Source organism: Zootoca vivipara, chromosome 3 (genome assembly GCF_965207765.1).
Source record: "Zootoca vivipara chromosome 3, rZooViv2.hap1.1, whole genome shotgun sequence".
In the NCBI taxonomy this organism is placed as follows: Eukaryota; Metazoa; Chordata; class Lepidosauria; order Squamata; family Lacertidae; genus Zootoca; species Zootoca vivipara.
Genome location: NC_142586.1, coordinates 111,791,920 through 111,814,168, shown reverse-complemented (window position 1 = coordinate 111,814,168; position 22,249 = coordinate 111,791,920). Strand labels below are relative to the sequence as shown.

The window sequence follows — 22,249 nt, the reverse complement described above, 5'->3', positions numbered from 1 at the left end:
GTTAGGTATTTCTGTAAAAACATTCAGTAGCCAATACCTTACTCACTGCAGTAGGTTTTCAAACAAGCGCATTCATCCATTAAGAGTACAATATTGCTACTCTCTACCTTAGACCTGAAAGGTGTGATTAATACGTGAAATCTGTTGAGGACCCCTTTCCATACCTTCTGCAGCAGCAGCAGCAGCTGTAGCTTTTCCAGCTGGAGATCCTGGTAAATTACTTCTGAGGGCAAAGCAGACCCTGGAGTGCTGAGCCAGGATGGGGTAGGGTGTCATGAGAGGACTCCAATGCCTAATTTTTGCACCCATCCTGGGTCTGTGCCTCCAGCAGGTGCCAATTTTACCAGCCCCTGGGTATGCCTCAGTCTATTATGTATGATTTCTAGTGAGATTCCTGAATTGCAGGGGGTTGGACTAGATCAGGCATAGGCAACCTTGGCTCTCCAGATGTTTTGGAACTACAGCTCCCATGATCCCTGACCACTGGCCCTGTTGGCTAGGGATCATGGGAGTTGTAGTTCCAAAACATCTGGAGAGCCAAGGTCGCCTATGCCTGGACTAGATGAACTGCCGGGATCCCTTCCAACTCCACAATTCTATTATTCTATACCAATGTGTTTATGGATTTGCTTTCCACTACAGCTAGGAAATAACGCTGCCTTTCCTGCTGAGCTTTACCACACTGACCATGCTTAGCTGACACGAACAGGCGCAGACCTAATCCTCCACATACTAATGGGAGCTGAACTTTGGTCCATTTTTTCTTACAAATTCTCACACACTTAACATAACCCATTCCTCTATTCAAACCACCTTAACAGAAATTTTGCAATACGTTAACGTATTAGCTGGTTAAAAGCCAGACAACTGCTACAGTTAGACAGCACTAAGGATATTGTACAGCACATACTTAAGATAGCTTAACACAACTTCTTGCTCCTCAACAGACTTTCAGTCACCTACCTACCCTATCTGCACGATCAGTCAGAAATAAAATATTGCCAACGCTGTAATTTTTTTCTGTTGCAATGTCTGTCTGTGGTAGTGTTAATTTCCACTTATATCTACAACTGTGAACAAACAACTATAACCAAGGAAAAATAATTATTCTGGATTAACCGAAAGGACACAACCAGCCATAATTGCTTGCAATTTAAAAGCAAAGTTTATTTCTAGTCATTATGTAAGCTGAAAAAGTAATTTGTGGTATTCATACAGTGCTGTATGAACATAGGCCCTCACACCACAACTACCCTCCTTTTCTGCCAAGATCCTGTTCACATTGTATTTCCCATTTTCAGCTATTTTCCTAAACACCACATACACAGGCGCCACTCCTGAGGTGCAATACTCGGTTACTAATACGGCAGTGTGTTGTGGCTAGCACTGATCCCAGAGTTATGAGAATTTAAAACCCTAGCTTTTATATATAGGGACTTTTCAAAGGCAAAAGAGTAACACAAGAGTACTCCACATACCCCCACTTGAAGTAAGGATAGGAATAAATGGCCTTGGAGAGTGTAGCAAAATAATAGACTTCAGTGATGTACATCCAGTATGACCAAGATGATGAGGCATGTATAGTACTGGATAACACCCAAACAACGTCAGGACTCCACTGAATACAGTACATACAAACAATACACAGGCCTGCCCCTCTCCTACAGCACACAAAGTCTTACAGGGTGGGAGTTTGGTAGCAAATTAAGGCAGGCAGCCAACTGTCCGAGCAACTCAAGAGTTAGTTAAGCCCAGTTCCCATTTGGTTCCAGAAACAGAACTCTCCAATGACACTTCAAAAGCTAGGAAAAGTTCTATGGGAAAAACTTCTGCTTCTCCCATAGAAGGACCAACCCTTGCCAGGATTGGAAATGCAAATAAATTGGAGTCCTTGGAGAGTTGAGAAAATCAAATGAAAAGATTCCAAGAGCTCTGGCCAGGTAAAGGAATAATTTTTAGAAAGTTTTAAATTTATAATAATAAGACAAATTCCAGTAGCAATCCAGTTTTTAGAAATCCAAGACAAGGCCCTAGTTAGGAAAACATGAATGGTACGCTTTGACCTTGAAACTATGAAACTAGAGCTGATGAAGAATAAACTGAAACAGGGCCTTGTCCAGGATTGGAAATGCCCCGCCTGAATCTCTGGAGAGTGTTTGCCAATCAGTGTAGTAGACAATGCTGAGCTAGATCGATCAATGGCCCAACTCACTATAAGGCAACTTCCTATGTTCCTGGCTTACACTCTCAACATTCTGTCTCTGTAGCAGTAAAGCCATGGGGGCACACAGCATAGTCTCTGGCCATTCACTGCAAAAGAAAAAGAAAAAAGAAACAGACTCATTAAAGGGTGAACAAGTGAGAGAAGTTCCTTTTATTTAACAGCATTTTTAGCCAAGTGAAGAGGCAGGCTTAAAGGTGCTAAGAGGTAGCTATTAGCCAGTTTTTAAAAATAGTTGCAGAGACCAAGGGATAGCTCAGTTGGTTGAGCATGGGTTCTTAATCTCAGGGCCATGAGTTCGTTGGTTAAAAGAGGCCTGAATTTCAAAGGGTTGGACTAGAGGACCCTCATGGTCACTTCCAACTCCACAATTCTATTTTTCTGAGGGCCTATTAATGCCAAGTGTTTTTAACCTGTGGTCCACAACCAGGCTTCAGGAAGTCTGTGAACTGAGCACAAAATAATTATTTTTCCAATAAGCTGTATGCAAAATGTTGTGTGTATGTGTTTCTGTGCATTTTTCTGGAAGAGTCCATAGCTTTCATCAAATGAGACCTGGACCTAAAACACGGTTAAGAACATCTGATCTATGTAGGCCTACATTCTATTTTCCCATTCTGCCTAATAGATGCCCAATGACCCCCACCCTGCCAGTATCTATAAACCACCACAGAAACAACGAAATAATGACACACATCTGTATAGCAGGGTTAACATCAGTGCTTTTTTTCTTTAAAAAAAATCTAGGGGTACTCTCATTTTCCTACTCATATTGAAATATTGCCCCTCAATGAGGCCAAACTTAGATTCACAAAATATTTGGGGGTATACATACCCCTGCGTCCCCCCAGAAAACACTGGTTAACATACATAAGTACAGTATATTGCCAAGGGTATATTGCCAAGTGTTCAAAGAAGTTCAAATGCCTTACCTAACTGTAACATTCACACCAATGCAGAAAGGTAAAATCAATAATATTGCAGTTAGTGGGGGGGGGGAGCAAGACTGAGGGTGAATTCAAGACTCAGAAATGGTTGGAAACTCTTAACTTATAGCTTAGTTTCTTAACAATCTAAGTTAAGGTAAGGATGGCGGTGGAAATTAAATCAGAACATAAGCTTCATTTTATCTGTTTATTTAATCATTTCATAAAAATATTACACCGCTTGATTGCTACAAAAACCTTCAAAGCGGTTTATACGACGATCAAGGAAAATTTACAGCCACACTTTAAATCATACAGAAGTTAAAATACTAAGATTAAAATTACCTCGACTTTCTAAGCATGCGGGTAGGCTTATCTAAACGAGTATGTTTTTAGCAGGTGCAAAAAAAAAAAAGGACAGTACAGCGAAGGTGCCCACTGGATCTCAACAGCCAGGGAGTTCCAAAGTGTGGGCATTGCCACACTTATTATTATTATTATTATTATTATTATTTTATTATTGTATACCATCCCCCCGACCATATATTTCAAGGCAGCTCACAACATAAAAATACAAGATTAAAAAAAATCACAAAATACATAATAAAAGCAGCAAGAACAAAAGCGGCCCCATCACCTCCCTCCCCCGCTAAAACGATCGAATTCTTACCCTTCACCCTAAAGGCCCCTTGTGCAGGAAACAACACAGGAAAAGCGACAGCGGAGTAAAAACCAGTACTGTACTGTAAAAACATACAGTTACGAAAACGGGCAAGTGACGATTCATATAAACCGGGTGAAGCTATTCCAGCCGGAGGAGAGCAGCATGAACTCAGCAAAAGGAGATGTGTCCCAAGGAGAGAAGGGTCTTTCGCTTTACACCGCCTTTCCCTGCGACAAGGAGCGGGACTGCGAGTAAGTCGGAAGGAGCCCTGAGCCTCCAGGGCTAAGGAAATCAACAAATGAGAGCCGCCGTCCCCTCACAACTCCACAAGGTCCCTCGTCGTCCTCTCCCCCCCCCCGCTTTATAAATCCCTATTGTTTAGGCAGCCATTTCCTTCCGCCGGCCTGTTAAGCGATGTGCGCGTGCGCTGTATCTCCTCCTCCTCAACCGCCTCACCTCGCGCTCATAGATCTAATTTCGAGCCGAGCCGTACAAGGGCCTTCCTTAAGCCCGCGCGCAACGTCATTTGAAGCGGCCGCCCAATCAAAAGGCGGCTGCTGCTGCGGCTAAAGCGTATTAGCCCGCGAGATTGCTATTTGAAGACACGGAGCAGGAGGAGGTGGGTGGGTGGGAGGGCTGGCATCAAGACAGACAGCCCCCCGCCTCCAATCATATAAGCAGCCCAGTAGCTGCTTCGTCCCGCCCGCGCTGCGCGCGCCCGCTCACTCTGGCGCTTTCTCTTTCTTTCTTTCTTTCTCCCTCCTTCCACCCCCCCCCCACTGCCGCCACCGCCACCCACACGACCTTTCTTCACGTTTCCTCCCAGCCAACCTCTGCGGGAGAGTTTTTAAAAAGGGGGCGTGGTCTGTCGGAAAAGCCCGCGCTCTCTCTTCATAGTAAGCGGAGGGCGGGGCGCGGTTTGGGTAGGAAAAGGAGAAAGACGGGCGTGCCGGCCAGCCAATGAGACGCCGCGCTTCCTTTTCCGCCCGCGTCCCGCGCAATGTGGTGCGTGTGTGTTTGTGTGTCTCTGGCGTTTGGTTTTCTTCCACTCTCCCTCTTCTCTCTCTCTCTCTGCCCACCCCACTCCTCTTCCGTCACCCGCTCGGAGCCAATGGGGAGGCGAGGCGGTTTGGGGCGGAGGCTCCGCGCACACGCCCCGCCCCTCCCGCGCGCTCCGAGGCGCCATGGGCTGAAAACTAAACCGAGATGGAATCTCCCAGTCTGAACCGGTTTGAGCCGGTTCCGAGTCTGTGGCACTAGAGGAGGAGGCGGAGGAGGGGGACGAGCGGAAGGAGAAGAAGCGCCGCCGCCGCCGCCGAAAGAGGGAGAAAAGGAAAAAAAGGGGGGAGCGAGGGAAAAAGAGGCAGAAGAAGCCGCCGCCGCGCTCGGTCCCCTTTTGCCGCCTTTTGCTGTGTGTGTGTGGAGAGAGAGAGAGAGAGAGAGAGAGAAGGAAGGGGGCGCTGAGGAGCGAGCTGCGTGAGGAGAGGGGGGCACGCGCGTGTTTCCGCGAGTGCGTGTGAAAGGCGGGCGAGGGGTTCATTAAGCGCAGGAGTGGAGCGGCTGAGGAAGGGGTGGGTGGGTTTCGGGGTCGGGGAGGGGGTTAAGCCAAGGGGGATGAGCGGACCTCTGTGAGGGGACTTGGCTGACACGCTCCACGTTCACTGGAGTTTCCTTGAGGACACCCCCCAAAAAAGGAAAATAATTCTGTGTGGGGCTCTTTTTTTACCCTCTTCCTCATAACGGGGTGGTTCACTGAGGCGAACGCCTCCTTTTGGTCCATCGTCTCCCTCCCATCTCTCCTCGTTTTCGGGGGACGAGGTGTTGTGTTTGTCTTGTAGGCCCCAACCAAAGGGGTTGGCCCATCTCCCTTCGAAGCAGCGTGGCTGCCTTACCTGCGCTAGAAGCTTCTTGAAACCGCGTTTTTTTTAAAGAGAAAGAAATATATATATATACTTACATATATATATATATATATATATATATATTTATAGTTTTGCCGTGTGTCTCTGTATATATATACCCGAGCGTGAGAGAGTATAGCGTCCCCATACAACTGAATCTCGAGGAAAGGGCGGGAGAGGCAGGGAAAAGGGGGAGGAGAGAGAGGGCCCAGGAGTTGCCCCTTCCCCTCTTGTTAGACGAAGCAACCCTCTCTTGTCTTGTTGCCCCTTTTGTATTCTCCCCCCCTCTCTTTTTGTTGTGGGGTGGGGAGCAGTAAGGGGGGTGTTGGAGGTGTGTGCATGAGTTTGAATGGGTGGCAAAGCCCTGATCCTCCATGTGGGTGTGTTAGCAACTTTACTGAGTTTGGGAGGCAGAAAGTGACTTTTTGAGTGTGTGCGTTGGGTGGGTGCGTTTTCTTTCCTAGGCTCCCCCCTCCCTTCCTGGTAATTCACCTATTCTGCCCCCGACCCCCTTCTTTTTGGTAGCAAGTCCAGTGGGGCCTCTTTTGTTGTTGTTGTTGGGGGCCGAGGGCGGGTGGGCTTGGAAGAAGCAGACTTCGGGGGCACATGTAAAAATAGAAAGACGCTTTGTTTCTTCAGTGTGTGTGTGTGTGTTGTTTGCAAGGGGGGAGTTGAAAAGGAAGAAAGGCTGGACAGGTCTTTTCACCCCACTCCTCCTCCTCCTACTTCTTGGCTTTGCTTGGAGTTTTTTTATTTTTATTTTTTTATTGTTGCTCTCCGCTCCCTCTCTACGAGAAGTAGCTGTGATACTCAATTAGGTAAGTGAGAGTTCTTCTATGAAACTTGTGCATGGTGGTACACCAGTGGGAGATTGGATTGGGAAAGGTGGGGAGGGAGCGCTGGAGAAGAAAGTAGGGAGTGGATACAATCCCAGGGGGGTGAAGTTTTTTGGCGGGGCAGGAGGAAACTTCATGCATTTTAGGATGCAGCATTTGGACAAGTGGAAAGTATGGAAATAGCGACGGTGTGAAGCCCTGGAAGTGATGTTGCGTGCTAATCTCAAGGCCTAAACGTTATGCTGATGAACTCCTCATTGTTTTCCTAGGAGGAAGCCGTGATGGGGAGGAGGATGGATGTGCTTTAGAAAACAAAGTCCGAGGCCTCTTCCTTGGGGTAGTTTGGGTGTAAGATGTGGGCATGGCTAAGCGTGGAGAGGTGTGCTGTAAAGCCTCGTGGAAATGGGAGGGTAGAAAGAAAGAGGAAGGGGGGGGGAGGAAAGGGTGTGTGTATGCAAACCAAGGCCGCGAGCCTTGGAAAGAGAAACCTGGGGGGGGGGGTGGCTTCGTTTGGACATTGCCTTGATCTAAATAAAGTAATCGGATGGGGAAGGAGAATCCGAAAGGCCCCAGCAAGCCAAAGCCATCCCTAGAGGATGGAGCAAAGCAGCAAGTGTGGTGTTGGGAAACTGGAGCTTGGGTGGGCAAAACGCAACGCGGGTAGGAGGAGGGAGGGAGGCGGCCTGGCGGGAGATTAGAGGTAAGGCCTCCTCCTTTCGGTGGGGGAAGTATATGGTGGGGGGGCTGGAGAGCGGGTTTAGAAATTAAGGGGCATAATCTAAATTATTGGGAGTGGAAGTTTCCAGAAATATATTTGTGCCTCTCTCACTGTGCAGCACTATTGAAACGTCCGTCTGGATCACGTGGGGGCCCTGTATAGAAAGCAGGGATAGAGGAGGGAGGGGCTGCAGTGGCCCAGCTGCTCTTTACGGCTGTCGGGGAGGAAAGGCAACAAAAATCTCTTTAAAGCTTCGCGTGCCCGGGGCTAGTGACCCTTGTTAAATATTTCGGGCGGTTTGAGGTTGTTGTTTTTTAAGTGCAGATCGTAAGCGTTAGCTGTGTGTCAGTAGTAGTAGCAGCGTGAATGTTGCATGTGCTGCAGTGTGTCTGCTGTTTGGCGAAGGGCGGCAGCCGAGGCCTTTCCAGTGGGTGGGTGTGTAACAGCTGTCTTCGGATGTACCCCATGTGCTGCATCTGTTTACGTTACGTATCTATTAGTGATTTCAGCGTGCCTCCTCTAATTCACGTTTTTCTGTAATCGGAAGTTAATGCCTTGTTTCGAGGAAACGTTAGCGAAGCATAGGGGGAGGGGCAGACTGCAGTCCAAAGTTTCGTATTCTGCAGCCTCCTGTAGGTTTCTGGTTGTGTGCAGATTGGTTTAACTTTCCTGAAAATGTACGGGCTTTCTGATGTGTGTATACTTAGAACTTTGGAGAGCCTACTTTCGGTAACGCTGGTCTGATAGCTGTTTTGTAATCAGTTAGTGGCAGTAAGTACCTCAATGAATACTGCTTTGAACGTCAACAGGGTTGATACATTGTGAGCTCTGTAATTAACAATTTGTTTTCTCAATGTGGTAGTTGTTTTTCTGATAAAACTCAACAAAAGTGTGCATTTAAAAAGTGGCAGTAAAGTTGCTAACGGACTTGGAGGAATTGAGTGCAAAGAGAGGAATCTATTTTCACAATCTAGGTAAGGTTAATGATATGGAACAAATTGCATAGGTATACAGCAAAAGCTAGCCCTTTGAAAACCTTTCTTTGTTGACAGCATGTGTTCCAAATGATATTCCTTGCGCAGATTACATGTTCACATGTAATCTGGATAGAAATTATGTGACGTTCCTAGTATTCTATATCTTAAACTTATTTGCATTCCTGTGACTTTCAGTCTAGATTCATTAATGTATTTATTGAACTTACTGGCCATATACATGCACTTGATGCATTCTAGCCTTTCCCACCCATTACTGTACTTTAAAATGACCTATCTGATATAAAGAGATTACAAGTGGCAAAGTGCTATTGTCTTTCTGCATTTGTAAGACTTATAAGATAAGTCACAGGGAGAAAAAAGTGCAGTTAAGATGCAGTTTTGTGTGTTTTAGTTGGAGGTGGAAGATGCATGAAAATTGTTTCTGAGCTGTTGTGTGTAACTGTCTAGTCAGGAACAGTAGATGCAGCAATAAAGGGTGTGTGGCCAAGCATAGAAGAGGTGTGGTAATTTGATACTTGGAGCTAGGGAGTGTAAGGAAAATATACAGTACTACCAAATGTGGGGGGTAGCCTTAGTTTTTGTTGTAATTAGTACCATGATATTGTGAGAAATTGAACACTTAAATTGTTATGTAGTAAGTACTGGTAGCAATAGCATAGTAGATGTAAACCATAACTGCTGTGCTTATATCTAATTAAATATAGTGTGCTGTTCAGAAATTTGTTTTTTTGCTTGTCACTATTATGGTTATGATGGTTAATGCAGCCCAGACCAATGCAAATGGAATCCCAATGAGTTCAATGCACTTTTTTTCTAAGTGTGTGATGAGCCTTAGTTTGCCATTTATGCCAGTTCACCAGGCTGTCTTCAGCAATAGTTGTTGTCCATTAACTATTTAGCTATGATTTTATTCTGCTCAATTGGTTAATGCTGATCTTGTGCTGTAAGTCCCACTGTCAAAACCTGTATATGTATTTCTGTAAGAATTTAATCCTTTAGGGACACTTAGGCTGCTTATTACAGTCATGCGGGAGTAAACCTTGATGCGGCTGACTTCTGAATAGATATGTTTAGGGGTGCACTGTGTTTTTGGTAAAGTTTCCTGAGTGTGATGTTAAACTTTCTGAGTGGGACACCATATTAATGTTACTATATAGCAGGATTAGCACCACATTTTCAGCTTTGAACAAATTTTATGCATGCCTGCTGTCTACTTCTCTGGATGGTAGGTTGAGAAGACTGTTATGGGCTAATAGCAAATCCTATTGCCTTTAACTTAAGCATCCCCAAACTTTGGCCCTCCAGATGTTTTGGACTACAATTCCCATCATCCCTGACCACTGCTCCTGTTAGCTAGGGATCATGGGAGTTGTAGGCCAAAACATCTGGAGGGCCAAAGTTTGGGGATGCCTGCTTTAACTGCTGTTCACTAGGTGATATGTTCTGGCAGACTTAGTTGTTCAACATAAATAATTTCATGTGTTAATGATCTTCTTGGGTCAGTAAGTTACATTCTCCCCTGCCCCTCCCAACTTTAAAAATCTGTCGATGCTTTAGCATTTCTTGTTTCTTTTGACCATTTCTCTTACACTTGACATTATTAATTTATTGCGTCTCAGGGAGAACCAGAACTGGATGCCACTCTTCCACGTTTTAAAGATGCACACGTTTTTGTAAAATACTTTAGCATTTGGTGTAATGAACACATATTGTGACTCATTAACTCCTGGTTTAAGCACTAGCAATACTTTATTTTAAGTTAACCAGGCATAAGCTTATTCATGTGTAGTATTACAAAATTTAGTATGACAGAATTATTTGCAGAGTGGTTGGCTTATGCTGAAGAAAAAGTTCAACATTTGAATATGTTAGCAGTAGTAAAAGATGGGAGCTGAAGTGGTCTTAAAGGCAGTTGGGAAGAACTTTGAATTTCTATGATATTAAACATAAGTACATTCTGTAACTTGATTTCTTTCTTTAAATTTGCAGTAATCTATGCCAGCAATTATGACAATGTTAGCAGACCATGCAGCACGGCAGCTGCTGGATTTCAACCAGAAATTGGATATAAATCTGTTGGATAATGTGGTGAACTGCCTGTATCATGGAGAAGGAGCCCAGGTACAGTATATGTTTGAGTATATGTTTATATCTAAAGCATATCTGTAGAGGGGAAAACAGCTGGTTCTCTTGAAGACTTCTCATATGCTAGTAAAACTTGACTAGCAGTCAAGCTGCATCTAAAGAGAATAAGCCAGCAGGAATTCTACAGTTATGTTGAAAAATACCTTGGTGGCTTCTTGTCTTGTTTTTCATGCCAGTAGCAGAAAGATGGATTATGACTGAATTTACTATTGTTTGTTTCTTTAATCTTTTAGAGATACGGTAAGTGTTCTGGTCCAGTTTTATGTCCCATTTACTGATAGGACTTTAAGTGGAAGTCAAATTTCTGTCTCCTTTGCCCATAGTATATTTGTATCTCTGAAGTAGTTTAAATGTTTATTATGTGACCTCTTCCAAATTGTGTTCAGAATTATAAATTCTGTGTAATCTGCTTTTATACTTCTAAAGTGCTTAAAGCATATTTTGACATCAAACTTAAAAGGAGCCACTGAAAGCAGACAGGGCAGTCAGTCCAAGTCCTCTGATAGGGCAGTGAGCATCCCATTCTGCTGCCTAGACAGAAACTTGTCAGACCTTCTGTGTATACCCCAATCTGCAGCCATAAACACACTGGTCTCTGTTTGAGGTACCCTTACCTTCATATTGTTCCTCATCCCTTCATATCTCTGAACAGGGGCCTTCCAGATGTTGGACTTCAATTCCCATAATTCCTAGTCAGCATAGCCAGTGGTCCAGGATGATGGGAGTTGTAGTCCAACAATATCTGAAGGGTGGTCTAATCCAGGCATCCCCTAACTTGGCCGTCCAGCTGTTTTGGGACTACAACTCCCATCATCCCTAGCTAACAGGACCATTGGTCGGGGATAATGGGAATTTTAGTCCCAAAGCATCTGGAAGGCCGAGTTTGGGGATACCCAGTCTAATCCATTACTTTTTCTCCACTACTCATGTTTGCAGTCTAAGTTGTTGTTGGACTGAGCTGAATAGTCCAGCTGGACTAGTTTTTATGTAGTATGGCACACTTGCAGGTCAGAATGATTTGGCCAGATACAAATTGCCCTCCTGGACTTGTGGCAGAGTTGTGGCATATTTAGTGGTATCGGTGAAGCAGAATTGCAGAAGAACATAAAAGGGGTTCTGTTTTAAATTGGCAAGCACCTAAAGCTTGAAGGCTCCACAATCCTTTGTTTGGGGATGATGTGCACTATAGAAGCATTTCCCTGAATCAGTATTTGCTTTCCTCTCTAGTTGAGGCATTCACCATGGTGAGTGGAAAGGTATGAATTAAAAACTAGAACTTCAGACCTTGAGTAGTTCTACCAAGCAATTGAAAGGTATACAATAGATTGGGATTCATAGCACCAGGAACCTTTCTCCTCTAAGATGGTTCTTGGCAGCTGATTCGGAAGTTGATATTCAAGTTGGTGGTTTGCAATACCCCTTCACCCCACCCCAAATACACACAGACTCTCAAGTTCCATGCCTTGCATCTTTGACAGCAGCTTGCTGTAGAGGGTGTCTTGCATAGTTGCATCATGCCTTGGAAAGTGGTGATCAGATTTCTAGAATTGAGTGTCTGTGTTCCAGTCTAATTTTAGGGTGTTTTTTACTTCCTAGTGGATCTCTGAACAAAAGCGTAGTGATTCGCATGCAGTTGGAAAAGTTTGTACAAGTGTGTGGTCCCAATTCAGGTCATCCAGGGCACTAGTGGAAGCCATCTCAAGGACTCCCATTAGCAGAACTGGATTTCCCCCAACCTCTTCTCTCCTGTGTGCCCCATATATCTCCCAAATCTGCTCTGGGGGTTATGAGACACCCCCCCAAACAGTATGGTTGGGGAGGAGAGCAGAGATTATTCCAACTGTCTAGAATGCCACTGTGTGCTTTTTCTACCTGTCAAAGGTGTCATAAAGTTTACTGTATATTCCTGTGTATAAGACTACTTTTTAACCCAGGAAAATATTCTCAAAAGTCGGGGGTTGTCTTATACGCCAGGTCGTATTTCTTATACGGCGAGTATATCCCAAACTCTATATTTTAACTGGAAAAGTTGGGGGTCGTCTTATACGCCCAGTCATCTTTTACGCCAGAATATACGGTATGTCTTGAAATTCAGATGATCTTAGTCCTACATTCGTTTGGATTAAATTTTTGTGTGCTTGTTCTCTGTTAAATAAAAATGTACCATCAATGTTAGATTTTATTTGCTATCAGTGGTTGAGAAACGACTGAAATGTTTTTGCTTTTTGTCTCTTAAAAGCTGTTTTGAAATGAGTAGAAATAACGATTATAGCTTGGACTTTCAAAAGCATATTTAGTGGTATTGGCAGATTCCTTACTGTAGATCAATAGTCTATCCTAGCTAGAGAATTTTTGATAAAGACACACAATTGCCTAAAATTTTCCCACCATGAAAAGTGCATTTAATTACTTAACCAGTAATTCCCAAGCACTGTGCCAGGGTGTGCTAGTGTACTGTGAGAGAACAGTGATTGTCCCACGTGAAAGAAATGTAATCATTGAAGCCTCTTGTTCTCTCAAAGTACCATCTGCAGAGCAGGCTGCCTACTGTGTGCCCTGTATGATGCACTTCTCTGGCCTTGCCGCCTCCTGGTCAGTCTCTGTTGGGGGGAGGGCATTTGCTTTAAATATCTGTCTCAGATATGACTGGATTATCTAGGCACTTACTATTTTACCCCTCCCATCTCACTGGGTTGCCTCAGCCACTCTGGGCGGCTTCCAACAAATTATAAAAATACGAGACATTAAACATAAACTTTCCTATACAGGGCAGTCTTCAGATGTCTTCTAAAAGTTGTGTAGGTTTTTTTTATCTCCTTGACATCTGATGGGAGGGTGTTTCACAGGGTGGGTGTCACTACTGAGAAGTATGCATCTAATTTTTAAAAAGTTTGCCTCAGCTATCCAAAATGTGGGAACTAATGCTGTAAAACCATGTGCCATAAGCTGTTTTGAAAGCTGTTAACTCGTTGTATCCGCTTTTTTAGCAAAGGATGGCACAGGAGGTCTTGACTCACTTAAAGGAGCACCCTGATGCATGGACAAGAGTTGATACTATTTTGGAATTCTCTCAGAATATGAACACCAAAGTAAGTATAGGATATCCAGTTGATCTTGACCTTTCTTCCACTCAGGCTTTGAGGAAGGTATCTCAATTTTTAGATTTAGCGTTTGTTTAACTTTTTTATTGCTTCTTCTCAATCCTTTAGTCTGATCCATGACGTTGTCAGTTACTTTTTCTTATAAAAGGCTTGAAAAATTATAAGTCACTTGGGAATTGTATAAAAACTCTTGATGAATTATGAACAGATTTGAGTGTTATAAAATCTTATAGCCATATCATGTCTTTAGATAATGTGTTTGGCTTTCATTTCTGTTAATGAGAGCCATGTGCACTTAACTGAGGGCAAAATACATCCCTCAATATTTTTTTTGAAAGACTGGTATTGTCCTGCTCAGTTTAAAGCAGGCTAGGCACCCCAGACACTTCAGTTGAATACAATCTGTAGTTGCTTGCAGTACAGTTAATCAAACCATACCATCAGGATAGTTTGGCTAAAGTAGACATTCTTCAGCCTACTGCAATTATGTTTTTGCTTCAGAAACTTTAAAGGTTTAAATATGAGTTGCCAAACATGTTAAAGTGGTTGTCATATAGTTGGAGAAACTTGTGCATGGCCACATTCATTGAACACAAAATTTGGCATAAGTTGTGTTGAGATAGAAAACAGAAATGCTCTGACTGGTTCCTTCAGAATTCGGATGGCACTTAGGAAAGTCTTAACTTTTTTGGGAAGAAAAAGGCTTTGTAAATTTTAGGGCAAAGTTAAGAACTTCCTCAAAGTACTAAATTTAAGTAACCATGTTTGCCTGTTTGCTTGCCTGGTAAACTTTGCTTTTTATACTCACAGACATTACTAATGTTAAAGTTGATTTTATCAACAGTATTTTTTAAAACTCAAATTTGTCTTGTGAAAAATGAGATGATTAGAGGAACAGAAAGAAAGCAACAGGTAAAGAATTCTTCAATTTACATAAATTGCAAATGATTTGGTGCTAAATTTATGCACTATGACATTTGGCTTTTATGCAGTCATTTTTTTTCTTAAAGCTGTTAACACTACCTGATATTAATCATAATGTTCCATTATGTTGATTGCTTGTAATAGGAAGAAAAGGGGTGTCTTCCTGTGCAACTGACACAGCTAGGCTTTGACGGCAGGCCTCCACAAGGTCTACCCTTTTGATTCCCTTTAACTGAATTCTGTTCATCAATTGCTTTTTTTCCTTGTTTTGGTTTCTTGGGTGGTGGGGAGGGTATGGGTTTTGTACATAGAATAAGTGTCCCATTAAAAATTTCTGCCACAGGGATCATTGTATTAAAATATGTTCCTTAATCTACAATTTCTGTCCCATCTTTTGCCTACATAAATAAAATTTTCAGGTTTAAAATATAAATACAACAAAAATGGGAGGGAACGAAAACTATATAAAACCATGGATTGTTTTGCTACAGGAATGTAACACCTATTAATTTTGGAGAGAGAAAAATAGCTGTAATATATGTTCGCTGCTGGCATAACAATAAGCAGAGAAAACAAACTAGTCATAATGCAACTTGATTATTTTCCCTCCCTACTATATTAGGTCTGCATTGCATGTTATATGCACACATGTGTTGGTGCATGTGCCTGCATGCTACTCACGGAAGAAAGATGCCTTATGTTAACATGGAAGCATAGAAAAAAAAGATGCAAGAGTCGCTGCATCTATCACTCTTTACATGTAGCCTGTAAAGTAGTTCTTAGTGTGTTTGTGTGGTTAACAGTAGTTTGCTAGGGAAAGAATTAGTGTATGAGCTTTGTATGAATAAGGTTCTATGTCAGTCTGGTATCTCCAGCTAACAGGAATCTGGAAAGACCCTTTGCTTGGGTCCTGTGAGAGCCATTGCCAGCCACAAGACCATACTGGGTTGGGCTGGTTTAGGTTTGATTTGGTAAAATACATTGTATATTCATTGTGATTATTCTTAAATTATTGCTTTGTTAGTAAAGTGGGAATAGAATAAGAAGATGCTTCAATGTGAAGATGAGATGGGGGAAATTACAGTTGAGACTGTTGGTGAATGTGTTGACAGACGAGCCAAAATTTCACATGCTCGTAATCTTATGTCATCTCATCTCTTGTACCAAATAGCCTTCTGAACCAGTCAGAATGGAGGAATGTATACCTGTCATTCAGCGTCTCTAGGGCTTGCTGCAGGGTGGGAATGTGGTAGTTCTGAACTATAGTAACACCCTTTCTGGCCTTCCATTTGAGAGCCAGTGTGGTGTAGTGGTTAAGAGCGGTAGACTCATAATCTGGGGAACCGGGTTCGCGTCTCCGCTCCTCCACATGCAGCTGCTGGGTGACCTTGGGCTAGCCACACTTCTCTGAAGTCTCTCAGCCCCATCCACCTCACAGGGTGTCTGTTGTGGGGGAAGAAGGGAAAGGAGATTTTTAGCCGCTTTGAGACTCCTTCGGGTAGTGATAAAGCGGGATATCAAATCCAAACTCCTCCTCCTCCTCCTCTTCTTCTTCTTCTTCATTTGTTGGCAGGTCTAGGGGTTTCAGGATCATCTGCTTCACTGATGGGCATCCTCTCTATGTTAAAGATAGATACTTTGAAGCAAGATTAGTCCCAGAGAGAAGTGGGATGAGCATTAGGCAAGGGGGATATTTGCACAGATTGTGTATCACTGAGCAACTTTAAAGGGAGTTATTACAGGTGAAATCTTGCCCATAGGGAGTCTCCCCATTGCGCAGATGTGGTGCATACACTGCACTGACTGCTGATGAACAGCTTGGGAACCTATTCAGAGCTGCTTCATGAATGCCATCACTGTTCAGTAGAAATGTTTGTTCACTTGAGATTTAGGCCACAATACAAAGAAGTTATGTGCATCGGTGGGGGTGGGGGGGAGAAGTGAACCTCAAGCATTGCCAAAGCTTTGCTTGCTGCTTCTCTGGCACCAGTTCCTACTGCTGAGGAGGCAACCTGCAATTCAATTTTATAAACTTAGCTCTTCAGCAATGAGACCTGCTAAAGAAACAACAAGCAAATTTTCAGCTGCAGATGTTCTTTTCCACCTTTTGCATATAACTTCCTTGAATTGCATCTTCAGATTGAAATGAAAGATTATTAACTAGGCTAGCAATATTACAGATACATTACTAAATTTACTCCTTTCATGAAGACTTCTGTGGAGTTCTAAAATATATGAAATACTATTATCTTAGAAGAGAGTGGGAAGTTAAAATGTAAACGACCATCAACCAGCTGGAGAGTACAATGTAGTTTGGGACAGTCTACATTGTGCTGTTTATTTAAAATGAGGCTTACATGATCCCTTTGGCTGAAATTCTAATTACCCTACTTTGTATAGACACTAACAGACTTGGAAGAACTTTTATTCTCAGCCAAATCTTCACCAGCCATCAACATTAAAACATAGATTTGCCTTTCAGGTATTGCCTCCTGTCTCCTCAGTGTTGGTTTCTGATTAAAGGGAAAGCTGCATCTCTTTGACCCCTTTTCCTCCTCTTCTCTGTGCTGTTGCTTTTAATGATGACCTTAGTTTTATTACAACTTTTCGTAGAGGTCTATTGGACATATTTACGTTGAGATAAATGGAATAAAATGGGTTGAAGAGCTTTTCTCATTTCTTATAAACGTATCCATTTAAACCATGCCTTTGGGAGGCTTATCTGGGTGGTAAAACAACTTTAGAAGTGTATCTAGAAATGGTGAACTTTTGACTGAGCACAAAAGTTAAACAGTAGATATAGCTGCTATAGGGGAGAGACTACTGTATCTTTTTTAAAAAAAACAAACACCTATGAGCTGTCTTGCTGTTCCTTAAGTACACACCAGTGAAATGCAGAAAATACATCCTTCAGAAAGTGTTAGTAGATATAATGTTAAGCCCTGGTCTTAACAGCTCAAGTGCCAGGAAGCCCATGCTCATCCAAGTTGCTAAACTTGGTTGTGTGCTTGAACTTGTGAGCAGTCATTTAGGCTATTCATTTTTATGTGGCTGCTATTTTTACCCCTACATATAAGTCATTTGGCTTTGCAAAACATTTTTTTGTTTCCCTTTCTAGTGTAACCATGATCAAAAGCAGTAGGACTTTAGAATATAAGAGGGTAAAATAAGGAAAATGCATGGGAAAAGCTCAATAAATGGGTGAATAGACTTGTTTTTAACAGACTTAATCTTAGATGTTAAGTGTGAATGATGTCAGCTTGAATGAGAATCCTGAAGGTGTTGTTAAATCATCCAGCATACTCACATATTTCACTTCTCCAATTTTCAGTATTATGGCCTGCAGATCTTGGAAAACGTGATAAAAACAAGATGGAAGATTCTTCCAAGAACCCAGTGTGAAGGTAGATATGAGTGACTTCTTTGTCCAGTTTAGACTCACAGATGCTTGTATGGTATGTTTATGGATATTGCACTGGGGTAGTTGCCTTTCTATCTGCTTCAGGTATTGGACTTTGTATCAGTGTGTGATTATGAAGTCATGTAGTTTTTTAAAAATACTTTGGGATGAATGGAGACGCAAATTTTAACATGTTCTGATTTCCAAACATGGCTACTGATTAAACTTCAAATGACTGTCCTGATGCAATATAACTACCCTCCTCTCACTTTTCCCCTGCCCCCCCAATTTTTAGCTGCTTATTTCATTGGCAAGCAAGCTGCTTGTCCACACTTAAAACAGCTGTGTTTGGTCAGTGAATTATAATGCAAAGCTGGTTGGTTTTTTCCCAATCCTGGCACTGCTGTTTTGTACCACAGCAGAGTACATTTAGACAGCTGTTTCATACTGGCAAGGGAATTTCAAATGCTTGACAAATGTACTGATGTATAAAAACCTTGATAAAAAGGAGTTACATGTTTTGACAACACAGAGATCCAAGCTAAGGGCCATTTCTGAGCCATGCATAGCTGCATCCAGATGGAACACATTTTGTTGGGCCAGTAATTCCTCCTTCAGATACAAGGAAGAATGGAACTATTGGAGAATTAAATTGCCTTGTGCGGGATGGGGAGGGTGCACTCTTGTAAGAGTGCTGATGGAGTTTGTATTTGCTGGAATGATTCTAGAGAGTCTGTATTTGCAGCTTGTAGGAATGAGAAGTGGCGCTAAATGGAACTGATTGCAGTTCCATTCCAATAACTGCTTGTCTAGTGCTAAGCATAGTTAGCAATCTTGCACACTGTCAACTTTTGGCACTTGGTCTGGTTGCTTGCTTTAATTGAAGCTGGGACTGGCAGAAGTGGCAACATCAAAGTATGTGATACTGACTCTGGAAAGCTGGTATACAAGCTGTTGGGGTGAGCATCGATTTTATGTGATGTCATGATTCATAATAGCTGAGCTTCAGCTGTATATTAAGCAGACCAGAGTAGAGTCAATGTGTAGAATAGGGCTCAAAAAGGTGGTTGCTGCAAATTGGCGTGCAATTTTGGTGTGGCTTTTTAACCTGCTTTAAAAACCAGTAAATGACAAGTATGTTTTAAATGTCTTTCAGTATTGGATGAATATTACATCACAGTCTCTCTTTAGTTTCTTCTTCAGCTAAGATAGGAATTAAATGGACTGTGTAATCTTAAGTAGTCCCGCCTCAGCTGTTGCTTTGGCTGATGGATGGAGCCTGGTTGGTTAAACCATCTTCCAGCCTGTTATGGAAGACTCCCCTATGCTCTGGAGCTGATATTTGGGGGGATGGTGACACTACAGAAGGAAAGGGGTACTTTGCAAATATTTGCCTTGCAGCTTCTTCCATTAGCAAACACATTCACTTTATCCCCAGCCTTTTCATTAGTGCTAACATACCAACTGGATTATGCCCATAGCTTTTTCATACAGAACGTACTACCGTGTTTCCCCCTTTTTAAGACACCGTCTTATTCTTTTTTTTACTCAAAAAAACACACGGTGTCTTATTTTCAGGGGATGTCTTGTACCTTAAGGCTCACTCCGCAGAGGCGCCTTGATTCTCAGGACGCTGCTTTTAATTAAGCTGCCTTTGATCTTCCCCGGTGGTCCCGGGGGCCCTTTGCCAAATCGGCTACGCCCGCGGCACCCGGGAGAGGGCAGCAGTTCGCGGCGAGCCTTCGCCAGCGTCCTCTTGCTCCCTCTTCCCGCCGCGCAGAGCAGCCGTGGGCGCGGAGATGCTGCAGCGCCCGGAGAGGCTCGCCAGGGAGGCGGGCCGTTTCCTCGCGCCTCGTGGGCCGTGTCCGTGCGCTCAGCGCCGCCGCCGCCTGCGGCCCAGACCCAGCCGCTTGGGGAGCCTCCTTTGCAGCCAGTCCCCGACGTGGAAAGAGGCAGCTCCCGCCGGGGGTGTCTCTCCTGCCCCTCTCCCGGACCTACACAAAGGAAGGAGGCGGAGAGTTGCGCAACGCCGCCGAGAGCGACCGAGGCGCTTGGCTGCTTCCATTCCCGCCGAGAGGCCGCTCGGGAGCGCCATGAGCGAGCCGCCTCGCCGTCCTCCAAGGTTTCCTTAAGCCGGAAGAATATGGGAATGCCGTCGCCGTCGTGGGATCGCAGCAGGCGCACTGATCTTATGTGGGAAGCTGGAGGATGACCGAGCGCTAGTAAGGAAAGCCGCGCTTCTTTCGCTTTGCCTGTTCGCGTCCGAGGGACTTCCTCGTGGCCCCTTGAATCCCGGCCCCATTTACCTGGGGGTGGGGGTGGCGTGGCTACAAGACCCACAGAATTCGACCTAGTTGGGATGGCGCTGCAAAGTTGCAGTCCTCGACGCACTTGCTCCATTGCACACGCTGGGGATTATTTGCGCGGAAGCCCGCGCGGGCTTGCGCTGCGCGGGATTTAGGCTGGTTGCAATCCTTTTGTGGGCGTCGACCCCCATTGCACTCCGCGTGCTATTATTGTGGCGTCCGCTTCTATGCACTAGAGGCCACTTCAGCGCACGTAGGCTTGTACAAGGTTTTAAGATATGGCTTATTTTCAGGGTATGGCTTTTATTTCCTAAACGCTTAAAATCCTGCTATGGCTTATATAATGACTACGTCTTAAAATAGGGGAAACACGGTATACATAATAGAAAAGTCTCAATGAAAGAGATCACTAATACTCCAAATTCATGAATAAGAATTGTGTCTAAAAGAATTCCTTGCCAGAACCTACCTAGCAAGTCCATTTTTAGGATAGTTTCTGAATCCAGAACCAAGAACAGCACTATTTACTATACCACTCATTCAACTGATGAATTTGTACTGATAGGTTTTGGTGCTGTTATATTGCATCTGTTCTTTTGATTATGGTATGGTATTTATTTGTGTTTTTCTGATTTTATGTTATGCTTTAAAGAAAATTTTAATTTCCATTGGGGAAGGGAGTACAGGCAACTCCCCATTTATGCAGGGGTTACATTCTGAGGCACCACACATTTCTGCAGGACATGTGTATGCCCCCATCCCCTTGTGGTGAAAACAGTGCATGTGTCAGCGCTTGCACACATGCCAATTGTACGCAAATTGGGAGGTACTTCTAAGAGTTTAGTGTAAAGTCATTAAGAGATCAGTGTACTGTCATTAAGAGTTTTAGGGTCTAAATTCCCATTTAGTTTTAGGGTCTAAATTCCCACTGGGTGACCTTGGGCCAGCCCCCAACACAGTCTAACCTGCTTCACAGGATTGTTGTGAGAATACTGTGGTGAGGGGGAGAATCTGTATACCTCCCTATGCTGTTTGGAGGAGGAGATTGGATATAAATCTAAAAATAAATAAGGCTGGATTGTGAGATATCTGGAATTGATGGTGAACGATGGGGCCTAGAAACTAAGTGCATGCTTAGTCTTAACTATGCACTCTTGACTTCTAGACAGGTGTTTCAAACTCTGTTATTATTACTGTTATTTATTAAACTTAGATGCCACCCTTCATCCAAAGATCACTGGGTGGTTTACAACATAAAAATACAAAATGGAAGCACAAAATATATAACTTAATAACAAAAAAAGCTTCTTTAAAAATAAAGCAGAATTGTGAACTCGACCAACCAGAGCCTCATACCTCCTTCCCAAAGTCTGATGCCTCACTTACCTTCCCTGCTTTGAGAATGTGCCCCCTGGCTCAACACCCAGTGCTTGCACAGCCCTAAATTCGTCACTGTACCTTGGCAATGTCCAAGAATACAGAGTGTCATAAAATCTGCTAAAAAGCTTTTGTGGATAGTCTGCTGGATATCATGAAGTAGGCTATCCACAAAAGCTTTTTAGCAGATTTTATGACATGAAGTAGGCTATATAGACCAGGGGTTGGCAATCTACAGCTTCCGGGCCAGATCAGGCCCGCCTGGGTCCTAGATCCGGCCTGCCCAGCCATTTAAGAACCCACCATGAAGCCGAAACTCCCAGTGATGGCGACGGGAGGAAAAGGCCGAGCGGCGGCAGCTCTGCCAATCAAATGCCGTGCCTGGTTTACCTCAGCAGAAGCTCCGTCTGGTCAGTCAAGCTGGCTTCCGATGACAACGGCGCTGCTGCCGCCATGGAGCCCTGTGCCACGACGGGCAGCTCTGGGCAGCACTGCTCACCTCCTTCACACACACACCCCTCCTTGTTTTGGGTAGAGGGCCAGGCCACCTTTGCTTGCTTTCTTACCCCAATATTATTAATATTATTAGTATTGTATTGTGCCCCCAGAAGCTGAGCGCGCGGAGTTAGATGGTGGAAGGGGGAAAAAATCCTCTTTCTCTCTGCTTTCCCACCAACCTTTCTCCTCTTACTCTCCCTCCAAGTCAGGCCATTAGGAAAGTAGTGTAATAAT

General features: G+C 43.7%; 1 protein-coding gene and 1 long non-coding RNA gene across 5 annotated transcripts in view; one reads left to right on the top strand and one right to left on the bottom strand.

Moving 5' to 3' along the window:
• Window positions 1–1,142: 1,142 nt before the first annotated feature.
• LOC148686401 (uncharacterized) lies at window positions 1,143–4,556 on the bottom strand. Its single transcript, XR_015949185.1, has 2 exons — window positions 3,818–4,556; window positions 1,143–2,310 (listed from the first exon to the last, which is right to left on the bottom strand). It is a non-coding gene; the product is annotated as an uncharacterized LOC148686401 (long non-coding RNA).
• A 549-nt stretch (window positions 4,557–5,105) lies between these two features.
• Window positions 5,106–22,249, top strand: part of XPO1 (exportin 1) — a 42,754-nt gene continuing 25,610 nt past the window's right edge. Inside the window, exons 1-4 of one of the 4 annotated variants that reach the window (XM_035110894.3) lie at window positions 5,106–6,530; window positions 10,254–10,385; window positions 13,397–13,498; window positions 17,766–17,838. In XM_035110894.3, the coding sequence (XP_034966785.1) occupies window positions 10,260–10,385; window positions 13,397–13,498; window positions 17,766–17,838 (301 nt within the window). In that variant the 5' untranslated portion in view covers window positions 5,106–6,530; window positions 10,254–10,259. Of the gene's footprint in view, window positions 6,531–7,017; window positions 7,249–7,457; window positions 9,490–10,253; window positions 10,386–13,396; window positions 13,499–17,765; window positions 17,839–22,249 lie in introns of those variants that run through there. The other 3 variants (XM_088666897.1, XM_035110893.3, XM_035110895.3) reach the window with 3 other exon arrangements.